At 38.9% G+C, this 25,845-nt stretch overlaps 2 protein-coding genes across 2 annotated transcripts in view; one reads left to right on the top strand and one right to left on the bottom strand.

The window, feature by feature from the left end:
* Window positions 1-7,184, bottom strand: part of LOC139711270 (conserved oligomeric Golgi complex subunit 3-like) — a 38,211-nt gene extending 31,027 nt beyond the window's left edge. Inside the window, exons 1-5 of the mRNA XM_071623180.1 lie at window positions 7,018-7,184; window positions 5,403-5,543; window positions 4,219-4,280; window positions 3,502-3,667; window positions 1,509-1,583 (exon numbers count right to left, since the gene is read on the bottom strand). Of these exons, the coding sequence (XP_071479281.1) occupies window positions 1,509-1,583; window positions 3,502-3,667; window positions 4,219-4,280; window positions 5,403-5,543; window positions 7,018-7,167 (594 nt within the window). The 5' untranslated portion in view covers window positions 7,168-7,184. The remainder of the gene's footprint in view (window positions 1-1,508; window positions 1,584-3,501; window positions 3,668-4,218; window positions 4,281-5,402; window positions 5,544-7,017) is intronic.
* Window positions 7,185-7,328: 144 nt separating this feature from the next.
* Window positions 7,329-24,548, top strand: LOC139711251 (eukaryotic translation initiation factor 2A-like). The gene is made up of 18 exons (XM_071623165.1): window positions 7,329-7,415; window positions 9,167-9,236; window positions 10,121-10,189; window positions 10,938-11,056; window positions 12,296-12,395; window positions 13,493-13,575; window positions 14,170-14,267; window positions 15,011-15,128; window positions 15,875-15,991; window positions 16,618-16,686; window positions 18,176-18,277; window positions 18,785-18,825; window positions 19,344-19,477; window positions 19,942-20,167; window positions 21,218-21,257; window positions 22,447-22,520; window positions 23,077-23,202; window positions 23,881-24,548. The coding sequence occupies exons 1-18, from the start codon at window positions 7,376-7,378 to the stop codon at window positions 24,007-24,009; spliced, it is 1,755 nt and encodes a 584-aa protein (XP_071479266.1). The 5' UTR covers window positions 7,329-7,375; the 3' UTR covers window positions 24,010-24,548.
* The last annotated feature ends 1,297 nt before the right edge of the window (window positions 24,549-25,845 follow it).

Here is a 25,845-nt window from a genome sequence, read left to right as displayed (position 1 = left end):
CCTGTCTGATCAAAACTACATTTGGGCAAATGTTAGGATAGAACAAACCACATTTGTGACCGTGCACCTCAAAACGAACATAAAGTCGCACACACTGATTTTGCGTGAGGACTGAAAATAAGTGAAATGGGTCAACCTAGCCGAACTTGACTTTTTCATATTTTCTGAAAGAGCGGGTCTTCTTTTACATTATGCTAAAATTTGGTATCATAAAACGGGCAGGAAAGTTTTTTTTTTTTTAACAGTTTATCTCGAACATTTTTGGTAGAATAGTGTGATTAGGTGTGTCTTTAGAATCCCTTTTTCATTTCTGAAAAACCTTGTCCACACTCTTCACTTTCAACTCAAATAACTTATGAAAGGATACTGCTACTGCTTTGAAAGTTGGCATTAATTATGGACAGAATGTGTTAATGAGGCATGTTTAATTTCAGTTTAATCTAATAATCCCTTCATTGTTGTTACCCTGGTGGCTTACTTCCTGTTTTTTGTTCCATTCATTGCACAGCCAGCACGGTTTGGTAAAGATTAAGCGCTTGATTGGACACTGCACTTCAGAGCCTCTTTTCTCAGTTCACACTTTTCCTGAGTTTGTGCTTTCTTTCCAACAGTTAGATAGGTTAGGAGAGTCCATTTGATTTGAGTTATACATAATTTTAAAGCTTAAAGTCTGCTCTTTCAGAATATGGTCTTAACTAAAAATTCATGTCTGGCGACTTTTTGTTTGTTTTGAGGTGCAGGGTCACATTTTACCTTACTTTTTACATCTCATCTGCTCTTTGCACAATGTTCAATACACTGTACTGAATCTGATGAGGAAACTAGCCAGAAATCTCAAATTGAATTTGGTAGCCAATCTCAAAATATAAAATCATCCTAAATTGGGGGGGGGGGGGGGCAGAAACTGATAGGTCTTGGACAGATAAATACAATCCCCCAAACTGAGCATATCAATGGTAATAATGATGCTTCTAATAATGACAAGGAATGAATGCAATTGATATATTGACTGAGACAATCCATGTACATACACCATGTCTCATCAATAACCAATTTAGGGGTAAGATGTTAAAAAAATTAAGGATTTTTTTTTTTTTTAATATGAGGAGGCTTGGGGAAATTATGACAAGGGAAATACAAGCCATGATAATGGCATACAAAAGCCATCAAGACAGTCATCTGATATGACATTAAAAAAAGGGGGATGTGAATCGATTCTTCCAGTGCAATCAGCACTCACTGCTAGAAGCAGGGTTTAAATGTATTTGCACTGCAGTGCTAAAGGCACCCTGCTGCACGCAAGCAACATTCCTCACTGAGTTTTAAATGGTTTGTGGCACAAAACTGCACAAACCAAACTCAGTAATGCTCTGATAATATCCTTTCATTTCACTCACATTGCAAACAGCTGCAACTGTCTGCCAAAGGTATTGATTTGTATAATAAAAAGAGAATGTAAACAATGGGGTTGGACTTTGTGACTGCTGTCAAATGGCTTGGTGCAATACCTGATTGATTCGTTCGAGTTCGTTGAAGTATGACAGCTTACAACTGATTGCCTCTGCCTTATTCACCAGCATTGTCTGCAATGGAATTGACATATAAAAAAAAATACAAAAACATGATACTTAAAGGGATTGTATATTTTTGGTTGAGACTTAACTTCAGGGTTTCTAACATTTTTTTGTTGAGATAATGAGAAACCTCTTACGAAATGTGAAATACAGTAGCATGTAATTCCAAGAGGAATTTAACGTTCAATTAATGAAAATTGCTTTTGAAATGGCTGAGATATTCAAAAAACAAACAAACAAACAATCCCAATAAAAGGTGGGACCCATCTTTTATTACGATCGCTTTGTTTTACTTTGGTTTTGCATGTCTCATTCATTCCAAAACTGATTTTCATCAAATAAACTTTGAATTCCTCTTAGAATGGCATACATTTGTACTCTGTACTATATCATAAGTGGTTTCTTGGTATCTCGTCAAAAGTTAAAAGCCCAATCCTCATCTCCACCAATACTAAACCATCCAGGGCTTTAAGTACCTTATAATCTTTATTTTTATATGAGAGCAATGTTGTGGAAGGCACACACACACAAAATTATATCATTTTTTGTTTCCTCCTCTTCATCTATCTTGTTATGGCATTGACTAGTGCCTAAGAGTAAATAGAAAGCCCTACACAATTTGTCAACATCTGCCAGTAAAATGACAGGTTTGCATAGGCTGAGATACAAATCATCCAACCGATTTCTTGAGAGTCTTTCATGTCATGTATCAAAGTCCTAGGTACTTTAACGAGTAAATATTTATAAATGAAGAGTTCCTTTCTAAAAAGTGCAAAATTAATTTCTTTTTGTCAAATTGGACTTTCTTACAGAAATAACTTCATTCTTTTTAGTCCCATATAGTGAACCTTCTACAGTACTGACGTTCTTGTGAGAAAATGGAGAAAACAGGCGATGAAAAATGAATTTTGTTCCCAAAAGGTGCTAAATAAAGCTGAATCCAATCAGAAACCCATACAATGTGCATACTTGACCGCACTTTGACACCAGAGTAAGGCCAGGCCGGTTGGCATTCCTAGCTATGTAGCTTTCGACATAACCCGCCCATTACTTGATTATTAACTGTAACATTTTTCATTTCTATGCACACAAATACGTTGGAGAGATGGAGGAATAGGAATAGGAGGACAATGTGTAGAGATAACAAAACATCCAAGAAAAATACACAAAATCACAGAAACTAGTCACTATAACATTTTTGTGTTGCACATGACCATGCTCAAAAGGTGCTACATCCACAATATCCCCCCAAAAAATATTAATTTTTTTCAAAAGTTAGTGTGGACACCAAGATTTTTCTGAGGTATATTTTCTTTTTCCCATTATGGGGTACTTGTAAGGGGTATAAAGTCATTGCATGAAAGCATAAAGATGCATATGAAACAAAAATCCTGTTTTTTCTCCTTACAATCAAATGTGGATTTAGCACCTTATGGAAAAGAAGTCTTTACGATACAAAAAACAAGAGAAGCACTCGGAGAGCGCAGACCTCCGCCAAGAAGCTGCTTTCCAACAATGATCTTTTCTCCAAGAGAGATCAGTGACTTCTACTTGTATGCATGCATGCTGAAAATCGCCCGATTTCCCAATATAAAGCCTTTTGTTACGTCATCACTTCAGTGCGTACATGTATATGTAAACCTAAAAAATGTGCAGGTTCAACTCCCAAGTTCATTGACTGTACTTGCCAAAATATCAAAAAAAACCTTCATAAAATCCATAAAAAATTGCTGGATCAATACCAAAATTTAATCATCTGTTCTTTGTGTCATTCTCAACCTTTCCAGTACGTTTCATCCAAATCCGTTCACAATTTGAATTATCTTGCACACAGACAAACAAACAAACAAAAAAACCAACACCGATAATAGCCTCCTTCCTTGGCGGAGTTAATAAAAAAGTTTTGGACAAAGAGACTCAAGCTCACCTGATCCTCCATGGACTGCTCGCATGCCTCGTGGAGGGCGTTCGTCTTGGTGGACACCAGCACATACTGGCGCTTGAGGTCATTCAGCTGGTCAAGAGCAGTGGACACTTCCTCCATCACAAGGTCACACTGCTCCTTGTAGTGACGCAGCTGCTCGCAGTAGGATCTGTACATTGAGGGCAGAGGTCAGACAAAAAGGTCAGAGGTTGAAAGTGGTGCACCCTTGGGACAAACTTGCAAGGTCAAGCTCATAACTAAGTATTGCTTGCGCTTACATACAGTTGCCATTTCCAAAATAGCTCCTCCAATTTAGGATTCCACATGCACATAAGCCAGCCATCCAAAGACTTGTAGAACCAGCTGGACAGCACTGGTACTATGCTGTTGAGTTATATACACACACACGCGCCCACGCATGCACGCACGCATGCACGCACACACACACAAACACACACACAATGCAATGGATATTTTTGACGTGTACTCATTTGATAATCACTTGAGATTGCTGAGGAGGCTAATGGAATGGAAATAAAACGTTTTAAAAACGAATAAATAGAAAGGAAAATCTGCCTATCAATATATTCTGACAAGTTTTCAAAATGTCCATGTACATGTACACTATTGTTGGTATACATCTATTAGCTCTTGCCCATGAGATTCTATTGGAACATGAATGCTTGGATATTATGTTTAACCTTTGCCCTTTGAACCCACCTGTAACATAGTTCCTCCTCTTGCTCCATCTGGCTCTCCACTTTGTTGAACCAGTCAAAGAACTGCAAGGATAAAATCATTTTAAAAAAATCAAATGATGTCAGGTTGTGTCTTCTTTTTTCCAGTTCACTTTAATTATATCTATTTCTAACAAACAACATGCATACAAAGTAAAAAACAAATAATGTGGTCATTTTGAATATGCTGAGGGTACATCTCTAGCTGTAATTAGTAACAATGATAACAATATGTGATAATGAAGATGACCATCATCATCAAGGAAGGAGAAAACGAAATGGGGGGGGGGGGGGATTTTGACATACTGTAGTATTAAAAAAAGGTGGTAGCCCTCAAATCAAATCAACAAACATGCTTTCAAGCAAACAAGGCTTACAATGTTCTCTACTGTCAACATCTTACACCACAACTTTCAACGAACAGAGTTCACTGCATGTGGCGCACTACCCTTCCAGATCATATTGGTAAGTTCAGCTTGTTGACGGCTAACTATGAGTCCTATCATCAGTGATAAGCATTGTGTGAATGTCCAACTCATCCTCAGGAGTTAATTTGCTTATCATCAATGATAAGGTGACCACGCAAAACATGGCTATTGTTAAATATCATACACTGTAAGTGATAAAGCTCTAAAAATTGTCATGAGTCCTAAGAATAGTGTTTCAGTTTCAGTTTCAGTAAGTTTTATTTCTCCACTTGTATAGCACAAAAAAAAATGTATGACAATATAAAACATATTTGCAACAAACAGGAGTTCTCAGTACATAATCATGTAAATAATACCGATATTTCATGACGACAAATCTTTAAGTATACAGGTGGAGGAGACCATTTGTCAATAAGCAAATCGCTTGACTTGGACAACGGCCTCTGAGCATTACGGCTTGGAACAATTCTTCTTCTTTTTTTAACTGAAGGAACAGAACACATACGCAAATCGAAAAAATAATGTAAAACTTCAAGTATTTTGAATGTCATTTGACCAAAAAGGACAACACAAGGAGGAATAATACAAAATGAAAAAAAATGAGAATAAGAGACAAAAATAAGAGGGTACCCAAATAGGAAAAGTACAGAGAAGAGAAGTGAAGGGAAGAAAAGTGATTATGAGCAGAACTGTGAAACTTGCGTCGTTGTGGCACCTGTCCGTCATGCTAGTTACTAACCTGTTGTGCATTTTCAATCTTCTCATCCTTCATTCCCAAGGAGGCAAAACCCTCCGCCAGTGAGTCGCCACTGTGTGAGAGTTGGGGCGTAGGCGCCAGAGAAAGCTGCTGAGAAAAACTGCCTGGCTCTTCCAGTGGCAACTAGAATTTTGAGAGGTAAATAAATGCCCATTATACGTAATAACCTGACAAAAGGTCAAGTAACCATCTGTCTTCTTATTTAAATCTTACATGTACTTCCTCATTGTCTAATAGGCTCATGAATAACAAAAACAAAGATTGAAACTTAATGGAAGGTTAAAAAAACAATCATTTTCCATAGCATACATTGTACATATGAATGGAGACAGAATAAAAAAGAAAGATGAGTATGAATGTTGTTTATATAAGGATTGTGTGTGATCTACTGTAGGGTTGGGGGTACCACGTATCGTCACCTTAAGGATCTGTAGCTCGTTTATTCTAAAAATATAACACAAATCCGCCTAATTCTTACCTCAAATATGCCATAAATACTGCAGTTTTGAATGTCGTGACCGTCTCGTTGATTATGAATCTCCGTTTTAAAATAGCGCAATTTTAGTGCGTGCGTTCCGTTTTCTTCGCGCAGCTAAACAGGGAACCTTGCGATCGGCACCCCCTCCCCTCCATAGGTATACACGTGAATTTCACAGCATAGGTAATACACGTGAATTTCACAGGCCATAGGTAATAATACATGTGAATTTCACAGCCATGCGTCGTTACTGAGCGGATGTGTAATTTTTAGCTTGGTTTGTTTGAGTTTGATTTTCGTTTCTTCGTTTTTATCGTCTTTATAGCTACTGACACTTAATCCCGCGCGTACCTTTTCGTTCTATATGCAAACAGCCATGATACGCAGGGTGCCGATGGGAAGGTGCCCTGCCGATAGGTGGTGCCCCAACCATACATTATGTCTCAGACTGTCAGAGTTCGTTACCCAGCATGCATACTATAGGCCATGGGCACAGTATCAGGTTCATAAAATGCACTTAGCCACTAGCTCAGCCTCAGGGCTACGTGTATGGCAAGGTAAACAGTAGATAAAAAATCTGTCTGTCTGGAGGAATTTTTTTTAAATGATTTTTTGACATTTACAGAGCTCTCTCCTCCATGTGAAAGGGGATTTGTGAAGCCAGATGCAACAGTCTCCGCAGAACATATCCCCGACAAGATACAGACCGATCTTTCGGTCAAGGTAAGCAGCTAATTGTTCCAAATATACGCAATGATTGATAGATGCGATGAGCAGCACCCATCCAGATGACATCTTCCACCTCCAGTATTTCGTCTACCACTTTCTTTAAATGTTATTTGGCGTCAAAAAAAGGTGATGTTGTTGTTTTTTTTTACATATCGTATGTGTAGTACGAAACTGTAAAAGAACATGACTAACTGTCTTTGTGCAACTCTTTATCTTAATTTCCATTGAAGTGAAAACTATTAATGACTTGCTGAATGACATGCCATGCCAGGCCATCCATGTATTACAATCATAATGCCTAGCAAACAGGAAAATATACGAGTGGGACAATGCAATTCACACCGGACAGTTAGTCGCTTGTTTTCATGTCTCGTGAAAACTACCACTTACCTCGATCGGAAGAGGTCTATTTGCTGCATGGGTCGTTAGTTCCATGTAACTATCTTTTTGCTTTTCAGTGAGCGGGGCCTTTGGAGTTGTTCTTTGGTCCCACAGGCTCAATTTCTCCCGCAACATTTTCAATTTCTGCGGCTCAGCCATTTTGGTGTATACGTGGTCGCCAGTTTATCCAAAGACTTCACGATTGACGTCTACTTGCGTCTACGACTGCGACTCGACGCGACTCGACTACGACTGTAAACTGTTCACATACAGATGCCATGTCGTGCGATGCCACACGTGTGAAGTCACCCGAGCGAGGACTGTTGCTGATTCGCAGAGAGAGCTGCAGATAGACACGCGAGGAAATATGGCTTCTTCTCAAAGTGTTCCTTGCCCCCAACTTGCCGGTTTGTATGATTTGCCCAGTATACTTTGAAACTGTAAATACTGTAAATACATTTACTTTCCAGACAGAATCTGTATCCCGGACATTCTCGGCCAGCCAGCTCCTTACATAGCTGTAGAATAGTCTAACATGTTGTTAGTCCCATTAACTTAAAATGAAGTCGGCAGTGTATCATAGACATGTGTCAGACTCGACTCAGCTCAAACACTGCACTGAATTGTGTAAATTACTGTAAAAGTGGAAATTTTCGCGATGTTGAAATTTTCGCGCATTTCGCGCAACCAGAAACTAGCGTGAAAATAAAGCATGCAAATATTTTTGCCTGCCTTACTAGTAGTTGATGGTATCATTGGACGCTTTTTTTTTTTCGTGGCTCTGAATTCCGCACTCAGAGGATGATATTTCGAACAAAAATAGCATCAGTTATTCACAAAGTCCTGGAAATTAAGAATTTGGCAAAATTATGAAAATTATTCACTCCGATTTTTGGAAAATAGACTTCAAATACATCCCTCTCCAAAAAGTTGTCTTTCAGCGTGGTGTAAAATCGCATTATAATTCTGGACACGATTTTCGTAATGGAATAATTGACGTCTTTCGCATCTTGTCCTTGCATCATTCCTACCGAATGGACGACAAAGAAAAAATTGGCAAATGAGGCTCAAATTTCCTATTTTATGGTAAAATGTCTAACATGAACATTTCAAACATTTCATGTGATAAAATCTTGTGAAAAAAATTGACATCTTCTTCTAAACTAGCGTTTTTTTACATTTTTGTGTCGCATTTTTTGCGATTTCGGTCTATACAACCCTCTGTAAGGCTAGTCTACGAAGCCCCGCGAGTATGCGTATTTGAATGTCATTAATAGTACACAAAAATGTGCACGCTCGGAATTACCATGCTGTCCGGTAATACCATACCTGTAGACAAATCGTAAGACCTAATCAGTGAATCACAAAGTAGAATTTAGTAAATTTTAATGACTAGAGAAGATGGTAAACTCATATCAATTATATAATGCAGATGCTCCTGTTTAAAAGAAGACAGCCTTCACAAAAAGAATTGTTTAAAAATGAAAAGCAGATAGTGAGCACTGGTGGGTAAAGTGACCATGGCACGGTGACCTGGAGACAAGTCTTATATCTTGCACTGTATGTTGATGAGATTCTGTGAGTCCACAGTACTAAGAGTCCTCCAAAACTCTCATGCACTTTTTAACAAACAGGCTTCACCCCCTGCCCTGGTGCTTTTTAAGTTTTGAAAGACCCAGTTGTAGGCAGTAGCACTGTAGCATGGCCATGGGGATAGATACCATGAAATGCCGAATGGTAAGGCTGGCCCGGCTTTGATACATTTCTGAATACCCGAAACAAACTGTGTACAGCTTTAAATCACTGATCTCTATGCAAGTTCACACACATTCAAAGAATCTGTACTGTAGTCAACCGTCGAGCGGTGGGCAGCAAATGAATCAGGCCATCCATAAATTCCCACACTGCTGGGTCTTTAACCTTGATGCTATCCAGTATTCATGCACCATTCTTTAAAGAGTTGCCTATGAAAGACAATTTTAGTTCATACACTTAATACATGGCATCACTGGAGAATATTGAGCTCTAATGATCCTACTTTAATTAACTCTCAAAGTCACAAATTTATATATAATGTTTCGATCTCTTTGTGTGCCAATGTGTTTCTTTGCCTTTAATGTATCTGGTCATCTCTTTGTCTTTCTTTGTTTCTTTGCAGTGAGGGGAACAGAAGGTGTCTTCATGATAGAAGGCCCTCCATCGTTTGCCTTCAATGAAACATTTGGAAGGTGAGTAGAACATCGTAATCATGCACACTTGGTAAATAGCACCCTCAATGGGTGACCTTTAGAAATTTCATATGTTGGGTCATAAAGAGTATGAGCATATCTGAAAAGAATCTTTTAGAAGAAATTGTTTACATTTTTAGTGGCGAGCACAACATACTGTACATTTGGAAATTTCACACAGATAAGTTTTCATGTTGTTTTGAGTCAGACAAGTTTGACATGGTTTTACTTTTGCTGACTTTTGAATTGTTATTTGTAATATCTGGTACAGTATAAATTGTGGCAAAATGCCGTAATCAAAATATCTGTTCTTTTTATATTCACCCACATATCTTAAGATGAAAACTTTACAACATAATATGCTATTTCATGCTTACAGAACATTGATGAGCAAAATATCATGCTTGATCTGTATATTATGACCTGATTTAAGCAAAAAATAATTGTCAAGTTCTATGTTATGATTTTATTCTACCTAATATTTCCATACTTGAAATGATAACAAATTTGCAACATGACGTCAATATGCAAAATTCTTTATACCTCTACCTTTACCGAAGATACTGGAAGATTGCTGTGTAGCAGCAGTCCAGCTTCCAGGTGTGTCCTCGTATATCATCAGCCCACTTATTGGTGGGTGGTTTCTTGTCCAGTTCAAAAGAAGGCAAGGCAGACAGGCTGTTACTAATTACTGCTCGTCCCACATCAGAGTTGACTATTCTTGTAAAACATATTTCTTCCTTCAAAGGAATATTATCCTGGGAACATAAAAGTGATCAGAAAATGGAAGCAAAAGTGACTTCTGAGTTATCATTGTTACATTCTGTTGTTATTGTTGCTTTTGTCAAATACCTTTGACTTTTTATTTCACTCTTCCGTTGCAGGGATGCCAAATGTAATGTAATGGTCTTCGGTCCAAAGGGCAGGCAGTTTGCATACTGCAATGGTCAAAGGTATGTTACCTCTGCTACTGTCTTTCCTGACCTTGACTAACTTATCAACATCATCTTCCATATTTATTATTATTTTTTTTAATTATTACACTTCTTTCTGTTCATATCGAAGGGAAGAAAATTGAACAGTAATTTTTGTGTTTCACAGATGTTTCACAGATATTAATGTGACATGTGCAGAGAATAAATCTGTCAAGATAACATATCTGTGCTTATTAAAGAGCATTAATGTTCAGACCACTGATAAGTGATCAAAGCTAAACAAGCAAATTCAATAATATTGCAGACATGCTGATGCTCAGTCATGTATTGGAAAAAAGAATATATATAGATATACATGAATGTACTGCAGTTCTAGTTTAATGATTTGTATGAAGTTGCTGAATCTTTTTTTAAATGTTTAATTTCATAAATTTCATTGGTAGCACTTCATTTCTCATTCAATATCAAATTGTCAAACTATATTACTGGGAACCTTTACAATAGTAACCAGACCATGGCCTGTATTGTGTTTTCTGCAGCACTACAATAAAATTTGGACCCATGCCGAAAATTAATCATGAATTCAGTCTATTACCAGTATGAACTTTGACAGCCAATGATGTGGGAGTGTAAATGATTTCGGTGTTAATACTATCTTTCTAATATCCATTTATCCATCTCTATCTAGATCTATCTAGCTATCTATCTATCTATCTATCTATCTATCTGTCTGTCTATTTATCTTATCTGTCTATCTCTTTTTCAGTGTATTTGTGATGCAGCTCCCAAACTGTGAAACCTTACTGCAGGTGGATCGCCCCAAGACGTCATCACTGGCATTTTCCCCAACAGGCAAATATTTAGCTACATGGGAGGTCTACTATGGTGAGTGCAGATATTTCCGTGTATTAATTTTTCCTCTTGTTGTTTTGTTTTTTTGTCCTTTTTTGTTCATTTTCAGTTCAATTCAATTTCAAGTGTTCCTTCTAGATATCAGTTGGCGACTGTTTTTATATACTTTGTATGATTAAGATAATAAACACTTGAGTTATGACATCAGGTACTTGACTTTTGTGTGAATTTCATTTTGTTATGTGTGATACAAATTGGTGATAATCTATTTTATTCCAATTATTAAACCAATGAAAATTCAGATGACAGCTATGAAACGGCATAGCGATGAACGATTCATCCGGGTACCTTTTCCAGAGACGTATCCCACTTAGTAATGGCATACCTTGCTCCGCGAGTTCACAGAGCAATTGCACAGGGCATATCGCGAGTCACCACTCTAGTGCTAGCAGTATGTAACCTCTTTGTGCATGGCACAGAAATACAAGTCTCAACCACCTATGCAAATTAGGTGACGTAATGATGTCATCGCCTCACAAGTTTCCCGCTGACCTGCACACAAATCATCACATCATTTCTCTGTTTGACTTGATGCCCAAAAACGAAGCCTTGTATCCTTCACCGAGAAAAGTTTTGTCACGTTTTGATGACCTTGTAATGGTGACTTTTTATAGGGAAAGGGTTGTAAATAGTGTAGTTGCCGAATGCACATTTAATTAAAGATGTATTATGATATTTTTTTGTGCATTAACACTAAGAGTTGTGAGTTGATGACATCTTTTCCTGAACTAATTTGTGAATATGGTTATGATCAATGTCACTGGTCATAGACAACTTGTAAATTCTGAAATTCTATAACTCTCTTATTTTTTGTACCAAATTTGATGAAACTTTAAACCATTCTTTTAGTGTTAATCAACTCCTGTTATGTTAAAATCAACTTGAACATGATGGAGAATAATGTGTCACTCTAAATCTATCCCTAGTGTAGAATTACACATTAAACCTGTCCTCAGTAGTGTAAAATTACACCATAAACCTGCCCTTAGTGTAGAAGTACAGATGTACATTTTAATCTGTCCTTTAATAGTATAGATTACCTCTTTAAACCCTGTCCTTGGTGTCAAATTACACTTTAAACTTGTCCTTAGTGTCATGTCAGATGCTGTTCAGTGTTCGGAAATCTTGAGAGCCATATTATAGCATTCATGTCATTCCGATAATATTCCTTCAAGTTCATCTCAATGTTTGTCACACATTTTGAATATACAGTCACGCCTGAGATGACTGGACCGAATCCCAACGTGAATGTTTGGGACATCGCAACTGGAAGATGCGTGAAGTCATATATTCTACGTCAACATGATGCATGGTAAGCTTCTTGATTCCCATATGCAGTGAGCCTTGAGCCCAAAGTGTGGTACGTGTACATTACACTTTGCCCACTGGGATGTGTTACATTGATTGACTCCGTTCTGGTGTTCTCATTAGTCCCTGCGATATGGGGAAAGTCCCGCCCTTTGGGACTTTCTCCTCAAAAATCATAATGTGAATGTTGGATGGGACTTGTCCCCCTGTTCCTGCGAAGCAAGTGGAGTCCAGGGACAAGATTTGAAGGGGAGAGTGATCCTATGTGCATGATTGATAGCATCCAGCAGTATTCATCAAATGTGCACATGCGCAATGTCTGGCTTCAAATGGCAGAGCTTGCCCCAAGCCCCATTGTCCCCGCAGCTCGGGGACAGTTGAGATAAGCAGACAGTCAGTCACAAAACGGATGAGATCTCTGGTGACTGTCCCTGCAACGCAGGGTCTAATGTGAATGTGGGGTCTGTTGTAAGGCTAAACTTGTGGCGCAATGGTATCCACATCATATTTGATCAGTCTTATGGTACCGAATAAGATTTTTGAAAGATGAATGTCGTGAAAGATGAAATATGTGGATATAATGTAGTGCAGTGGCAGATTGCTGTGAACATTCAAGACATTGGAGAATATTTCAGTTTCATTCCTGTCGGGCATGTTCATCTTCAGATGTGGTATTTTACCCACAGTGGCTCTCCTGACCCAGTTCAAGGTTTAGATTCCTGGCAGTGTAAGGGTTAAAGTGATGGTGATGTCCTCAGAAAGAGCAATGATTACTTTGATGGCATGACCCCAGCTAAATGAGATTTGAACTCATCAACTTAGTTTGCTGCAAAAATTGTGAAATTGATACCAATGAATTACACCACATAGAGAAAGATCAAATATAAAATGGCTGGACTCTATAAATCTACTCAAAATAAGAAACACTTTATAAAGATTTGTTCATTCTAAGCGTGAACATTTTGTTTGGTACCTGTAAATATGATAAGAAATTTGATTATTCTCATGCTGAAATGAACAGTAGAATTTTTTCTAACATATTAATAATAGTAATAATGGTAATAATGAAATGCTCTTAACATTAACCTGCTGTTCCCGTAGGCAGCCGCAGTGGACCAACGATGAAAGGATATGTGCTGTCCAGGCCAACAGCGAGATTCACTTCTTTGAAAACAGAGATTATGGTGAGCGTTCTCTATGTTCTACATCAGTATTTGTTGCCACTATTCTCACAAAGGAAGCACAGAGTGATGAAATGTTTGAATTTGATGGAAACTGAATATTATCTTTTAATTTTTTCATGTGGACTTTATTTCATACTCCCTCCTCTCTCTCACCCTCCACATTTACGTTGTAACCTCATGAAGCGCTTTAATGTTTCATTTTTTCAATGAAAAAAAAAGTTTGTTTGAAAATCTCAGTCATCTCTTTCATGTGATAGATTAGAAGTCTCATGTTTAATTCTCATTTTGATTTGCAGCAACAAAATCATCAAGTATTTGTGTATTATATATACCAACGATCAAATTATTATTTGAGAGTATTGATGGTGTCTTCATGGCATGCATCATGTCAGTTGTCATAAGTTTGACTCTGATAAAAAAAGCTGTTTTGACCATCATGCCAAAAGAAGACAAACCATATTCAGGTACATCTTTCAGCTAAAAACAAAACAAAGCAGAAAAAACAAAAAACAAAAAATGTCTGTACTACCACTGTTCTGCAGAGTATAATTCAAGCCGGATTTCCATTCATCTCTTACTCTTTTGATCCGTCAGGAAAAATCGTCAACAGGTTACACCTGCCCAAAGTCATGTGCCAGATGTCCAAGGCTGGATCACCCCCTCACGTGGCGGCCCATATACCAGGCAATAAGGTGAGAGGTCGTGGAAGTCCTCTGACTTCGGGAAGCTTAGAGGGGAATGCCATCTTGATGAATAGCATTGCGTTATATAAACACAGAAAAATCAGAAAAGTGTAGTAGATCAGTGAAAATTTTGGGGAAAAATTAGACACACACAGAAAAAAAGTTATAAACTGATAAAGTTTAGAGAGTCAGATAAATTGGCGACACTGTGTGAGGTAGGTGCTGAACTGCTTTACATTTCATTTGTACGCAAAAAGTCACACATTTTTATTTTTCTCTTGGTATGGCCTGTAGTAAGAGTAATACGTTTTTTGTGTGTCCTCCTAAGTGGACAAGTTCTGTCTCTGCCAAAAATGTTTGCGAAAAAAGAGAGTTAATGAAATTTCGTGTATAAAGCTTAGTTTACTGTGTGACTATCTGTCATTAATGATTATTATAGTTATGATGATGATAGTGGTAATTATGATAAAAACATGAACACATGTATTGTTACTATTTCTGTTACAATGACAGTAACAGGAATAACAATCTAAAAAATTATATGATTGATTGCATTATTATTATTTGGCTATCATCTTTCTATTCTTGTAAGATTATTACAGGGTTGTCTAGTCTTCACATGATCCTAGAAGAGATAAAGCTTACTTGAGACATTTACATGCAAAACGCATGGATTCGGGAGCATTTAGTAAACATGCAGATGTCAAATCTTTGATGAATGTGATGCTCCATGCATTTGTTCTGTCCGTCAGGGAGCACCGCATGCTGTCCGTCTGTTCCAATATCCCAAATTCGATGGTCCGGGGTCCATGTTGGCCAACAAGAGTTTCTACAAGGCAGACAAGGTGGAGATGCTGTGGAACCGCAAAGGTATTAACGGAGTGACCCTGAAGTGACCCACATACTTATCCCAACTGTGTAACTGTGTGCCCAAATAAACATGCCTTTAATACAAAATTCATCGGTACAGTGTAGGTCAAAACTTAGGTTCTAGATCTGAACTCTGGTGACTTTCAGAGTACAGGGGAATGGGCTTCCATCTTCCCCAAATTTAATGTGTTTGGTTATCCCATTTAAGAATTGTTTTTTTCCTTTATGCCCTTTGCTCCATTTCAGACCAATCTTTACAACCGTATTTATGACACACAAAAAAATGAAATGCTGCAAAATTTTCCATTTGCCTGTATAAATTATATGGAAAAAGAGTTGTTGTAACCCCTCCACCCCCCCCCCCCCCCCCCCCCCCGAGATATCCGCTATGGAACTCATGACAGCCATGAAATTTTTCTCCCATATTTCATGGGATGCAATCTACAAGACTATAATTGGCCCTCCTAAATCCTTTCATTCTTAATCAATGATTAAGTGATTATGCAAATTTATGTACAAAATTAAAATTTGGCCTAGAATGCTCATGTACGTGTAAGCCATAGGAATTATGTTGTTGTTTTTTTTAGTGGAAAAACGTACTACAGCAAGGTTTGGAAAAGATTGCAAAACAAAACAAAACAAAGGCTTTTTGGGGTTAAGCACCATAACCAGGCAAAACTCTGATTAAGTTCCAGGAATCACTTCCCATCAATATCCCATCCGCATTTGCATCTCTCTCATCCCAGGATCGGCGGTCTTGGTGGTGGCGACGCAGGAGGTGGATTCCACGGGCAGTTCGTACTACGGCGAAACGTCGCTGCACTTCCTCTCCGTGACGGGAGACAGCTCCAACGTCTCCTTCGGTGAGTGAAATCGCTAAAAGTCAGCGTGCGTGGGGAAAGGTGTGAACGAGAATTCCGATATTCCTTTGTTGCCCAGCCCAGATCTTGTTAGCACCAGTTTCATTGTTGTTTTGTGTTTTGGTTACTTTTTTTCAGATGGATTATCATTTCTATAGGAATGAAATACCATCAAATGTTACCGTCTTTGGTCATCATCACATTTCAGACATTATGAAAATGAGTATACTGGGTTATATATATATATTTTTTTTTTCTAATCATGGCTACTACCAAAAACACTGATCAATTCAGTGCTTATTTCCGTCGATGTAGAGCAATTTGTCAATCAGAGGGAGAGAAAAATTGAACGTTTCTATGTATAAGCATAGATATGACTTTGCGACACTTTGGCTTTTTTTGATTTATCGTTAAATTTCCTCATCCTTCTCCAGCTGTCTGATATATTGTTACCAATTTCAATCCTTGGTCCTTTACAGGTCAAAAAGCATTGAGAAATATTTGATTTTGCGTGGAATTGTGTGACCATTGCAGCAAGGTATCCAGGACTTGCTCTTTTTGCTTTTCTTGCATGCCAGAAGTAGGAACAAGGTTCTAGCATGTTTCACATTTTGCTCTGTACTTTGCAGGCAAGAAGGGGCCGATATACAGCGTCGACTGGAATCCAAACTCCACAGAATTCTGTGTCGTCTATGGCTGTATCCTTTATTTGATCAGCAAGTTTGAAACTAATATACTAGGTGTAACATGCATTCACACGTATCGGTAGCAGCTACTGTTTTGATTGATTGCTCGGTTGATTGATTTGAATTTATTTCCACTTTGTGTTTGCAAAAACGTAAACACATATATAACTACAGTACAGTGATTACTGCATTACAGTAAGACGTTTTTTTTTTTCATGATGTAAATGAAAGTCTACTTTATGAAAGTATACTTTAGCAACAAAAGCTAATACAAAACAGAGGTTAGGATAGGACAGAAGTGGACGGGCCTTAATAGAAAGCATGGCTTGTATCACTTTAACCCTCAAAAAATTTGTTTTTTGACAAAGCATGTACAAAAAATGGTTTCAAGTGAAAAAAAAAAAAGTAGCTCCACTTATGAGAAAGATGAATAAAGAATGAGTAAGAAAGAAAAGGAGTAGACAGATTATGCACCAAGAAGTCTTGCATGATCACTGATTACAGGTTGTTGACATGATTAACTATTCCATTATAAACAATGATTTTTTTTTTTCATTGCCAGGTTTCACAGAAGACAATACTATAAGTGCTAGGAGAGTAAATGATTAAGTGAATGTGCAGTATGTACCAATGTGTGAACCAGTTGAAACAAGTTTTGTGACCAAAAAAAAAAAAAGGAGAAAAAAAGATCACCGCTCCAAGTATGTTATTGCAGTGAAAACCAATGCATAAATACGTTCTAAACTTTACGTGACAATGCATGTCCTGAAAATTATGCATTTCAAGAACAACCTGATATTCGTGAATTTGACATGACCAAAACTTGACTAAGGGGACTACTTAGCAGGCAATTGCATGCCATAATGCAGGGCAGTGCAGAAACCAAATTTATGCAAGTGTCACGATGGCTTGTGTGATCCAACCACAGTGTCACTGAGTATAGACAGCCAAGTGAAATACATAGAATTGTCTTCTTCAAAGGTAATGAAATAAGAAGTGCTTTTTCTGGATTCAAAAGGAATTGGTAGGGTGTCGAGCGGCAGGAGTTGTTGTTCATGTTTCATGTTGAATAATCCTCCCCATTGCACATTGTACTTATTTTAACATCACGGCATCCTTACTGATTATTTGTACATGCTGATATGATTAGATCAATCATTCAATGTACAAAATATCGTACATGCGTATATACAGTACTGTATACGCTGTTATTTTCCCGTACAGACATTTTAGCGAATGTGGAGGGCACGGTCATTTTCGCGAGATGTTGTTTTCGCGAATTGACACAGGAACCTTCATAAGCGCACTATTACGCATGGTGACATTTTCACGTGTTGTTGAATTCGCGGTCCAACTGTGATTCACGAAATTCACGAAAATTAAACCCTCGTGAAGACAACTGTATCGAAGGGCAGCTCTGATCCGAAAGCTTGGATTGTGCTATTCTGCAGAGAATTGTATGATCGTACCTCATTTTCCTTAAGGGAATATCGCAATTCAGTCATGCCCGCGAAGGCAACGCTGTTTAACCTCAAGTGTGAGCCTGTCTACGACTTTGGCACGGGACCTCGGAACTGTGTCTACTTCAACCCGCAAGGAACCAATATCCTTTTTCATTGTTTCTGCCCTTTGAACTCATCAGTATTGATTCATGCTGAAGTTTCAGGAATGGACTTGCCACTGCCATAGTTTGTGCATGTAGAATTACATGTCAGTGTTTGAATAATATCATACTTACTGCCCCACCCACTTTTTATGCCTTGGCCCCAAGATGGATACACGCAATTACCCTTGTTACATGTTTGGATTGTCAATGCATTTCTACAGCCATTACTTGAGCTAAGAATGTCCAGTGGTAAGGAGGGAGAGGGGAATTATGTACAGATACTCTATGTACCATTCTTTTCAGGAGTATGATAGTGGTGGAAGGTAAAGTTTAAAGGTCACCAAATACAAAACAAATTTTATTCAGAGAAGAATGAGCCTTGTGGAAAACTGTATAAAGAATAGGCCAACCAAATCAACAACAATGAATGTGGTGAGAAAGGTCCACCCCCCCCCCCCCAAGATAACTGAGAAAATTGCGTATATAACCTTAACTGCACAACACTGCTTGCTCTTGGAGGATTCGCCAATCTCAGGGGTCATATAGTGAGTAGAGCATTGTTTCGTGGTTCTCTTCTGGATAGGCCCTACATGTCGTTAATCGCCTCCAAAAGAGATGTGGTTGGTCGAGATATATCATGTTTGATGCCGTAGAATTTGCAACTGTATGAAAATGTGCACATCAGGACAGGAGAGGGAATTGTTCTACGTCTGGAGTTGCCATGGTTACTTAGTGTCAGGTACATAAGACGGGAGACCCATTGGTTGCGATACACCTGAAAGCTTTGCTGTGTGTGCCATTCATCACTCGTAGTCTTTTCATTCAGCAATGGTACCACCAAGACTCTAAAAATTCATAATTTTTGAACGGATTGTCCTAGTTTCTTCAAGCTTCACCAATGTGTTCTACTAATATTGCAGCATTCGTTGGTCCACGTATGTATATTTGGGGAAACTTTCCCCTTAACCTACTGGAGATTAACGCTTCACAGTGCCATAGACACACAGACAGACTAGCTGATACCACTGACAGGGTTTAATCGTGAACTCTATTCCTCTCGCAGCAAATCTGGGACCGGAAGAGCCTCAAGATGATCTCCCAGAGTCAGGCAGCGGACGCGACAGTGTTTCAGTGGTCACCGGATGGTCAGCATTACGCTACCGCTGTCTGCGCGCCAAGGCTACGTGTCGGGAATGGGTAAGAGGAATTTTGCCACATATTGATGCCTCCTTCTTCAACCACTCACAAAACTGTCTTAAAAAGACCGAAATTACAAAATGTTGTATTCACTAAATATATGGCACATGATTCTAAGACAATTACCCCAGACCCTTCCCCTGACTCTACCCCTAATCCTAATCCTGAACCTTATCCTGACCCTAACCCAAATTTTAACCCTAAACCTAACTCTAACCCTAGTCTTTACTCTAACCCTATCATTAACCGGTATTTAGCTGGGGGGTAAATGTCCTGGGAGTTTAATTGTCCCGATACAATATCGCATACAGTAAATGGCAAAACGTGTAGTGCATTGTGCCGAAAGAGTCTCTAATGTGATGCACAGCAGACGTTGAAATCAGTTCCCGATGGCCAAAAACTGCAACACGATTTCAAGCTCTGAACTCTCCCCCCATTTTCTCATGCAACTCTCACCAACAAAGGTACAAGATCTGGCATGTGTCTGGGTCGCTGCTTCACGAGAAAGTGGCACCGGACGACAAGACGTACATCTTCGACATCGTCTGGCAGACGTTGCCTGCAGAGCTCTTCAAGGACGTGGCGATCTCGAAGCCCACCGCGCCGATCATCCAGTCCAGTGAGCCGCAGGCGTCCAAGGAAGTGTACCGGCCGCCGAGCGCCCGGGGGAAACCATCTTCCTTCAAATTGGTGAATAACCCTCTCTGTGCCAGAGACTTTGGGCAGCGTGTACACAATGCTATGGGGTTTTCTGTGACAATTAGCACTCATAACACACATAAGCTTATGGACCATCCCCTCCCCCCCCCCACTCCCAGTAATCACCATGAGAGTGCATTCAACTGACTGTCTCTGCTTAGTAATCAGTTCAGACCAATATTGTATGTGCTTTGGAAGTATTTATCTAGACATCTAAAGGTATTTGTAATTCCCCTGACAAAAAATTGTAAAACTTGTTCAAATCTCCATAGCAGCCATGATAACAAAGTGTAATTCGACAGCATTTCTGAAGTATGCAGTTGCTTACTGTTTTGTTTTCTTTTTTCAATATTCAGTAACATGCATGTGATCATGTTTCGGTTCAATCTAGTTGGTTTTGTTTCATATGCTTGAATATTTGATTGTATCCGTATGGATATTTTTTTTCCAACCCAAGATGAATGTTTGGTCATGGGGTGCAAATCAAAGATTGGTCTACAGGGTCATTTTTATGCCTTGCAGAATTGAAAAAGTGGACGTTAAATCGTCATTCCGCTAATACTAGATTGATTGCCAATCAGTCTGTAAAGCAATGGGTGATTTGTGTGGATTACTATGACATGAATGTCTCTTGAGGTTACCATGATACCAATCTGCAAAGGTGAATCCTTCAGCACGGCTCTCATATTCTTTGCATGGAGGGGATGGGGATGCAGAATTCCAGGTTTGACTGGGAATCTACCACTTGAAAACATGAGAGTCCACTCATTTCACATATACAAATTGTAGCTGAAAAATTATTTGTGAAAAATGTCTGGTGGCATTTGATTGTTTTTCTTCTATTCTTTCTTTTTTGACAGATATGCATTCACAATTGATCTTCCAACTGCTCTATGGGTATACAATGTAGATGTGGGATAAATTCAACATTCCTCAAATAACCCACCACAAAATATACAAATGGTGTCCTAAGATTCAAGTTTAGTGAAGTTGTGTTCATTTTTTGTGCTTTTCCCTTTTTTGCTTTATCTCCATAAACAGAATGAAGATGAGCCACCACAGGCCTTGCAACAGGCTCAGAGTAAGTGGGATATGGATTAGCCAGATTAGGACAAGTTTAATCCTAGTATTAGCCTGGAACATCAACATTATATAACTATAACTGTGAAGTGCACATTTGCTATATTGTTTGTTTGTTTTTTTAAAGTATGCTTTCATCATCATTATCGTCATAATCATAACATTTACATCATAATCATAACATTTACGTCATCATCAGCATCACTGGTTACGTTCAGACAGTGATCCTTAACCTCGAGGATGGCTATCTTCAAGGATAAGCTCATTGTTAAGCACCATGTAGAAACACTCATTGATAGCTAATTTGAAATTAACTTGAAAATATCTATCGATGTGATATCACAGGGCTAGTGTTCTATCAACAAGCCGCGAGGGATCCCCACTCGTAGTTAAGCATGAGACAGAACTTGTTCATAGAAACTTGTAGATAAGTGTAGTTGCGGGAGGGCAGCGAGCCTATCCCCGAGGATAGCTACCTTCGAGGATAAGCTTCATTGTGTGAATGCGCATCGTAGATAGGGGGCCAGAGCTTATCCGCAAAGATAGCTTTTCTTGAGGTTAAGGATCACCGTCTGAACGTAACTATTGTTAGTACTAGCATTCATTATCATAACAACCATTGCAGTTTTCATCCTGTTATCATTTTCATTGTTCATGTTATCACCATCAATGGAATCATATCTGTCATTATCATCATCATCATCATCATCATCACCATCATCATCATCATCATCATCATCATCATAATCATCCTCTCTTCCATCATTTTAAATTTCAGCATCATGATTAACCTATCCATTGCCGACTTCATCACAGTACTATCCTCAGCATAGGCAACACAATACTTGTTGACACCATATATTGCACAAATTAGGACCCATAAAGTAATTTTGCGAGTGGTTTATCAGTGGTTTTCTGGAGAAAAGATGGTAAAACCCTCATTATCACAATTTCTCTTTTGTGTTTAGTTCAAGTTCCATTTCAGTGGTGTAAACATACTTTTCTTGTATGTTACTATTTTTTTTTTGGTCAGGGGGAGGGGGAAGAAGGCAAAACCATACTAGTTAACAGTTAGTGCAAAGTGCAAAATTTCTTGAGTTTCATTAAATGGTGTACAAAGAAGACAACCTGCTCTGTGCTCAAGGCAGATAAATGATTTTGACATCTTGTCTGCAATGTTGCTATTGCAGACCAGAATCTGTCCAAGTCGGCTCTGAAGAACAAGAAGAAACGGGAGGCCAAGGCGAAGGCGAAGCAGGATACTGCTAACATGGTGAGATGCTGCTTGTTGTGTTTGTTCTTTCTCTCATTCTTTCCTTCGTTCTGCCTTTCATTTTTTTTCCTTCTTAACATTATATTCATCTAATGATAAAAGCAGACTAGATGGATTTTGTAAATTGAACGAAATGGAATGAAATTTTACCTGGTCAATCACAATGACATGAGTCATTTCATACATCAAGCGCTGCCGTAGACATTTGCGTTGCAATCGCAGAGGACAAGGATCACTCCCCTCGCTATGGAAGTAAAGCATTTGCAATACAAGTGCACTGGTACATTAATGTTCTACAGACTTAAAGAACCCACCAACAATTTAACGTACAACATATGTACCACATACATACCACATACACTGTATGTGCTGGAAGAGGGCCTTATTGTACTTTGGGACTGTTAGGTACTGTGTTACACTTTGGGTCCTGTGGAGCAGAAGACAATTGTAGCATTTATGCCCCTCGACTTTTAGCCAATCAGAATCAAGGATTCATCAAATGAGGTAGATGAAATGTGATATTTATTCACTCGCCCTCCAACCACAGGACACGCGATCCGCGGAGCAGCGAGCTGCTCTGGCAACGGCCAACTTCATCCTGTCGGACCCGGCCCCAGCTCCGGCAGTCGGTGCCGACGTTGAGGCAGAGAAGAAACTCAAGAATCTCAGAAAGGTGAGATGAGTCTCGACTCTGTGAGTGCGCATATGAGTGGATGTGGTTCTCTCCAAGCCTTCATGGCAGAAACTATAAAGTGCTCGTAATGCACTGATTTCTAGACATTTGGCCAGGGTGAAGACAAGGTCTGCCAGAATGAGTATCAGATGACTTTAACTTTTTCATCATTATTTCTTTCTTTTTTAAGGAAACCAAAACCCACAGAGAAATATGAATTGAGTGAAAGTACAATAGCAACATTAGTAGAACACATGAGTAAAAGTTTGAGGAAAATTGGACAATCGATGCAAGAGTTAAGAATTTTTAAAGTTTTGATGTTGGAACTGATGGATGAGGAGACTACTAGAGGTTATGACGTCATGTGTGGACAACAATATGAAGAAAAAATAAAGAAAATTCAACGTGCTTTCACTTTCTTGCAGAAGGAAAGATGTTGTTCTTGCGAACTGACGTCAATGCTGTCTTATATGCACCTTTACCCTAGCACCTGGCGACATTTTCCCGTGTTGTTGAATTCGCGATCCAACTGTGATTTGCGAAATTCACAAAATTTAAACCCAGCCGAAGATAACATCTACAGTATAGTGATTCTAGCCTGTGACCCACATGTGATAACCTGCGTCTCTGCATTTTTCTTTTTCTTTTTGTATTTTCCTCTTCGGTTGCCGCCCCCAGAAACTGAAGCAGATTGAGAAGCTGAAGGAGCAGCAGGCGAGTGGGAAAGAGCTCGAGAAAAATCAGCTGGAAAAACTGACCCAGGAAGAGCAACTGCTGGCTGAGATCGCCAAGCTGGAGCTTCAATGACCCCGTGACCCTCGCAAGCTTGACCTCTCCAAAATTCGGAGTCCAGACACAAGCCACAGCTGCAGAACTTTACCTCACCTCCTTGTGAATCAGATCATGAGGCATCAACGGTATTAAGTGAAAAAAAAGAAAGGAATAAAACGAGGTAAGGTCTGTGATCTGAATCATGGGTAGGCATTTGATGCGAGCAATACACGCATTAGAAATATTGGAAGCTTTTCTGCAGTCTCGAAGGGTTTGGACCGAGGCGAGCTCGACGGCCTTTGTGAGTCAGACGAACGAGGTAAGGTGACCCCTGTGACACTCGTAACTGACGCGAGTAAGCCCGCCAGCTGCCCAAACGTGACTGCTCAATAGAGAGCTCTGTGGAATCTGTAGAGGAATCTGTGACTTGAAGATCTGCTGGAGCCATCCAGGGCAAAAGAAAGTTGAGGAACATTGCTTCCCACCCCCACCTCACCCAATCAATCGTGTATATGATGGTGTCCTTGAAGCCAGAAGAAGCGGTGGTGAAAGATGTGAAATCAGTTGATCTTTTAATTGCCCATTGAATCCTTATTCTGGCCAGTAAGCAATATATAGCCTTTAAAATGCATGTGTTGTGTGACAAAGTTTACATATACCTTTTTTTTTTCTTTATAGACATCCTTTCTTTGTATCCACAAGGATTTAATATAATTTGTTGTGTGTGTGCAAGTGCACATTGTATTGGACATACTTGCAGTCCCCACAAAAGGCATATTTGAATTTTTCATTTGTTTTCTGTTTTATGATAAGTAAACCACTTCATTTCCACATACAATGTTGTGTTCTAAAAAGAGAATATTGCTTTCCTCCATGCTTTTATATAAAACACATAGTTCAGGGATGAAAGGGGTAATACTGACCTTTTCACGGAGACTAGACTGTGTGATGTTCCTCACTGTAAGTCGTCTGTATGTTGTGTCCAAAAACTGTTAGCAAAATAAGATATTAGATAATCCCTCTAATATCTGTTGTATCGTAATCCCTGATGCTACGCTACAGCAGAGTTGTCACATAATAATTGCAGCCAAGTCTTTTATTAAAGGCATAATTTACCATTTGCAGATGAAACAAAAGCCCAGCTTTAGTGCTTCAAAATAGTTCTAAAATGTGAGTTAGGGTTAGAGACAACCAATGTAGAATTTTGAATCAGTATAATCAATGCTAAGTATTAATTAAATGTACAAAATGTGAACAGTAGTTATAATAAAGATGTTTCCAGAATAAACCATATACAGTTATGGTTTATTGAGAAAAATAGGGATATCTCATTATATTTTAGCCTTTATTGCAAAATTTTTACATGGTTGGATGTTTTGTGATACAACTGACCTACGCATATGCATCAAATTTGATATCTCGAACATTTTTGAAATCACTGCTCCCCAAGGTAAACTGTGCCTTTAATGTTTATGAGGGGAGGGATTTTGTGTCTTGGGGATGTGGTACGTAGTGTTTTGACAATGCAGCAGCTGTCGGAGTTCAGATAAATCAGAGAAATTCAAGTAAAATTCCATGCCATATCTTTGTTGATCTTACCAAGTCCTGTAAAAATCACGCAGACAGAATGGCAGAGGTTTTTTTTCTCGAGAAATCCGACTTGGTTTCGATAGACAGAAACGAAAAAGATGGAGAAGAAAGGTGGTAGAATTTTGCGTAGTTCCACAAAACAGTGGTACAGAGACTCCAACTCACCCGCTTTCCACGGGAGATCTCCCGCGGAAAGGCCATTTTTGCAAAATCTCCCGTTCTCCCGCTTGAGATTTAATTTCTCCTGCCCTGGCTTTGTGTCTCACGCTAGAAATGATTTAG

Source organism: Diadema antillarum, unplaced genomic scaffold (genome assembly GCF_040938485.1).
Source record: "Diadema antillarum isolate AM-2024a unplaced genomic scaffold, OU_Dant_1.0 seq00001630_RagTag, whole genome shotgun sequence".
In the NCBI taxonomy this organism is placed as follows: domain Eukaryota; kingdom Metazoa; phylum Echinodermata; class Echinoidea; order Diadematoida; family Diadematidae; genus Diadema; species Diadema antillarum.
This window is presented reverse-complemented; position numbering and strand designations above follow the sequence as displayed.

Excerpts from the sequence above, each read along its gene's own strand:
- LOC139711251 (XM_071623165.1), top strand. The coding sequence starts at position 7,376 with ATGGCTTCTTCTCAAAGTGTTCCTTGCCCCCAACTTGCCG. Across the intron at positions 7,416-9,166 it reads TCCTTGCCCCCAACTTGCCG|TGAGGGGAACAGAAGGTGTC; the intron begins GTTTGTATGATT and ends GTTTCTTTGCAG. Across the intron at positions 15,992-16,617 it reads CAGCTCCAACGTCTCCTTCG|GCAAGAAGGGGCCGATATAC; the intron begins GTGAGTGAAATC and ends TGTACTTTGCAG.